General features: G+C 42.0%; 1 protein-coding gene across 1 annotated transcript; it reads left to right on the top strand.

Moving 5' to 3' along the window:
* The first annotated feature begins 218 nt into the window (after positions 1-218).
* LOC121582880 (transcription factor LBX1-like) lies at positions 219-2883 on the top strand. Its single transcript, XM_041899034.2, has 2 exons — positions 219-894; positions 1703-2883. The coding sequence occupies exons 1-2, from the start codon at positions 579-581 to the stop codon at positions 2185-2187; spliced, it is 801 nt and encodes a 266-aa protein (XP_041754968.1). The 5' UTR covers positions 219-578; the 3' UTR covers positions 2188-2883.
* Positions 2884-4135: the final 1252 nt, after the last annotated feature.

A 4135-nucleotide genomic window follows, 5' to 3' on the forward strand; every position in this document is an offset into this window, starting at 1 on the left:
TCATGCGTCCATTATGTGGTAGCCAAATACATTTTCTACCGAAAGATATTATTTAAAAAATAAAATATGTACTTGAATTGCTGATTTAAACGAAAGTCTGAGAGCATTAAGTATTCCAATTCGACTCCTCCCTCCGGCCATGCCCTCTAATTACCGCTGCTACGCTCGCGCTAAATCCTGCACGGGACTGCATGTACTCAAAGAGTGACAGAGGGAGAGAAAGTGAGGGAGTAAACGATTGAGGGCGAGAGACAGAAAGAGGTAGTGTGTGCATATGTGTCAGTGTCCATAATTGATGACCTTCCAATCTACAATAAGTTGTTAGTGGTGGTCAATTGCGGCTGCTTTTTTGGGCTTCACTGTCCAACGGATGGTTTCATGTTGTGGCTCATGTGTCACCCAGTGGAAAGGAGAAGTGGGACTTTAACTGGACTCAAAGTCTCCCTACCCTGCAGCAAAGCGACCAACATGCGGTTGCAGAAGCACCTGTGATCGGATATCCCACAACTTTTAATTTAGACATCATTATTTTGAAATATAACCAGAGCATAAACAATTCTCCGACCTGATAAGCTACTATGACCTCCAAAGAGCCCACGGTTATGGAGGACCGGAGACGCAGTGCGCTGGACCAGCTCCCGCCGCCGGCCAACTCCAGCAAGCCCCTGACGCCGTTCAGTATAGAGGACATCCTGAACAAGCCCTCGGTGAAGAGAAGTTACTCCAGCTGCGGGACGGCGCACCTGCTCTCCTCCAGCGAGAAGCTGTCCTCTTCGAGTCACAATCTGTGCAGCCGGGCCCTTTTCACCCAAACCTCCCCACTCTGCGCTCTGGAGGAGCTCGCCAGCAAAACCTTCAAAGGTCTCGAAGTCAGTGTTCTTCAAGCGGCAGAGGGTAAGTCTGGACAGTCACATCTTTGTTTATCCTATGTAGTTATTATGTACAGACTGTGTAGCCTAGGGTGATTCAGCTTATGGTCTACAAATGCAACTAACGAAATAGATATCAATGTTAGGTCTCTACGTGTGTGCTTGCAGTGGGTCTGTGCACACACATATTTCTTTCAGAATTTGAGTATTTAATTAAAGCACGACGCATGTTGTTGCATAACGATTTGAAAACATATATGTGTATCGAATTGGTTATTTTTATGTGAACAAAATATATTAAAGCTGAATAGTTCCACCATGTAAACACGAATAATAAGCGTATGCGAAATACTACTCCACATAATAATTATAACTAATGTAATATTTAGTTTAAGATTGTTATTATTAGACCTATTGTATCACATTATCTGTTATTCGCCCAGCGTTTCCCATACTCGGTCCTCGGGACACCAAGGGGTGCACGTTTTGGTTTTTGCCCTAAATTCAAATGATCAAACCTTGATTATTCGTTGATTATTTGAATCAGCTTTCAAGTGCCAGGGCAAAAAACAAAACGCGCACCCCTTGGGGTTCGAGGACCGAGTTTGGGAAACCCTGTATTAGCCTATATGTAGCCTACCCTATTGGTAATATTGTTGCTGTTGCTGTTATTGTTATTGTTGGTGGTGGTGGTTTTAGATGAGAAATACATACATAGGCCTGTTATTAGTCTAGCAGTTATTTCTGTAAGGTTTCTTGGATCGACATTATGCCTGGTGATTCACTAAATGCCTATAGGCTAATATCCTTATCCTCTAAATATCATTTCACAGGCCGAGACGGCACGACACTATTCGGTTCGCGGAATAACCCCAAAAAGCGCCGGAAGTCTCGCACGGCCTTCACCAACCACCAGATCTACGAGTTGGAGAAGCGCTTCCTGTACCAGAAGTACCTGAGTCCAGCTGACCGCGACCAGATAGCACAGCAGCTCGGCCTCACCAATGCACAGGTAATCACCTGGTTCCAAAACCGGCGGGCCAAGCTCAAACGCGACCTGGAGGAGATGAAGGCGGACGTGGAGTCGGCCAAATCCGTGGGCACAGTGTCTTTCGAGAAGATGGCCAAACTAGCCGAGCTGGAGAAATGCGCAGCTAACGGCGCGCTGGGCCCTAACAGAACCGAGTCACCCTCGCTATCGAACCATGAGCATGACACATCGAACAAACTATTATTGTCCTCACCTTCATCGCCATATACAGACCATACTAGCAGCAAGGGTTGCTCCGACGATGAGGAGATTGACGTGGATGACTAAGGATTTTACCTTTGTATCTCCCTCTTACCACGACGAAAGTTTGAAGTGCCATTAATGCACCACATGTATTCATGAGGCTTTTATGAAGAACACTCAGCATTGCATGGACTGTGTCATATGCAACGACAGATGCAGACAGTTATTGTATTCATCCATTCATTTAACTAAAGTGGAATAGTTTAAAGAAAAGCAATATGTACACTTAACCTATCCACAAATTATCTGTCCACACACACACACACACACACACACACACACACACACACACACACACACACACACACACACACACACACACACACACACACACACACACACACACACACACAGTCTTACCATTACGGGCTAACAACACTAGCTAATAACTCAACTTATGAATTATTTCAATGCATGTTTTATTTTGTTTAACTTCATTTTATTTTAAACGACTGTAATGGTTTGAATATTATAGGGGCATTCATATTGAAATACACACAACGTACTGTATGTTAGGCTGTGTGTGAGTGTTGTAACTATACCATAGGTCTACACATTTCAAACGTTTGATAATGGTGGGAATACATTTTCTAAAATAATAATCAAAGATAAATAATATTTCATCTGGTTGCTTGTAATATCAGTCACAATTTAATATATTTATAATGGTTTGTATACCTGTAAGTGCCTTTCAATGCCAGAACACCATTTAAAACCTAATGTAGGCCTATAAAATGTAATGTATTCCAAAATAAAATATTTCGTTTCTCAATATTCCTTTTAGTAGCATTTATTGAAGCACAGGCCTAAATAGTATGAAATGCTTTTGGGACCATTGTTAGTTTAATTCCAGCTCTTATTGCAATCAGCATTCTATATTATAATAACATATTTTTGTTGTTTCCAAATATTTTTTCACATTTCGGTCTAATATTAAATTAACATGCACCTCGAGCCAAAGTATCGTTTCTCTTTCACATTGAAATTATATTGAACACATTGAAAACCTGCTTTCTGACCCGGCAAAGTGTGTTTTCAGTTCCTCAATAGAATTGATGTGAGAAACGCCAATCTGGAGCATAGAGAGGCCATAAAGGAGGCACAAAAACGTCGAGTTCTGGGCCAGCTTCTCCAGGCTTTTTTTGTGAGTTTTTCACTCACTCTCTGCGTAGAAGCGTGAAACTGGCGGACAAATGAGCTTTGCTCCCCGGTGTGACAGCGACAATGGGGCCAGGGCGAACTCCAGCCGCGCCCAATACGGAGACAAGCGTGTCCCATTCCCCAGAAAAGGACACAAACGTTTGGAGGCCATATGGTTTCTGAATTTTCCTCACAATTCCAGTCAATTTGATGGATTGATTAAACACTCCTTTTTTGCTACAAAGGCTGTAATGCATACATAGTCCTTCTGAGGGCATCTGGGCTCATCATAGCTATCATTGTCGACCATTTTTTACTCGCGCGTTTTAAACAAGGCTATGCATCACAATTGAAGTCTCATTCTGGAGAGGGGTTTGGTCTGTGCTTTGTGTTTGTGTGAGGGGCTAGAAATAATATGTTTGGCTTTTTGGGCGATAGATCTTTCAGCAGTTCATCTTGTGGCCTGGGTGTTTTTCATGCTAAGTAGGGAAGGTTCATGTTTAAACCGTGACATTCGTGCGATTGGTAGAGGGCTTTGTTTTCGTTTTGTGTTCTTCTGTTAGCTACCTACGTGTTGTAGCTACCTACGTTTTGTCTTTGTCTATGACATTTTTTTATGAAGTTGAGAGCCTAGTAATGTGACCTCAAGACGTTAATAATAATAATAATAATAATATGCCATTTAGCAGACGCTTTTATCCAAAGCGACTTACAGTCATGTGTGCATACATTAATAATTTATTATGGAGTTAGATTTAATAGATATATTTATATATATAGCCTATACAAAACGCACTTGGCCTAATATAAAACTCGCCTTTGAAGTTGAGGA

The sequence above is a fragment of the Coregonus clupeaformis genome, chromosome 1, assembly GCF_020615455.1.
Source record: "Coregonus clupeaformis isolate EN_2021a chromosome 1, ASM2061545v1, whole genome shotgun sequence".
Lineage (NCBI taxonomy): Eukaryota > Metazoa > Chordata > Actinopteri > Salmoniformes > Salmonidae > Coregonus > Coregonus clupeaformis.

Excerpts from the sequence above, each read along its gene's own strand:
- LOC121582880 (XM_041899034.2), top strand. The coding sequence starts at position 579 with ATGACCTCCAAAGAGCCCACGGTTATGGAGGACCGGAGACGCAGTGCG. Across the intron at positions 895-1,702 it reads TGTTCTTCAAGCGGCAGAGG|GCCGAGACGGCACGACACTA; the intron begins GTAAGTCTGGAC and ends ATCATTTCACAG.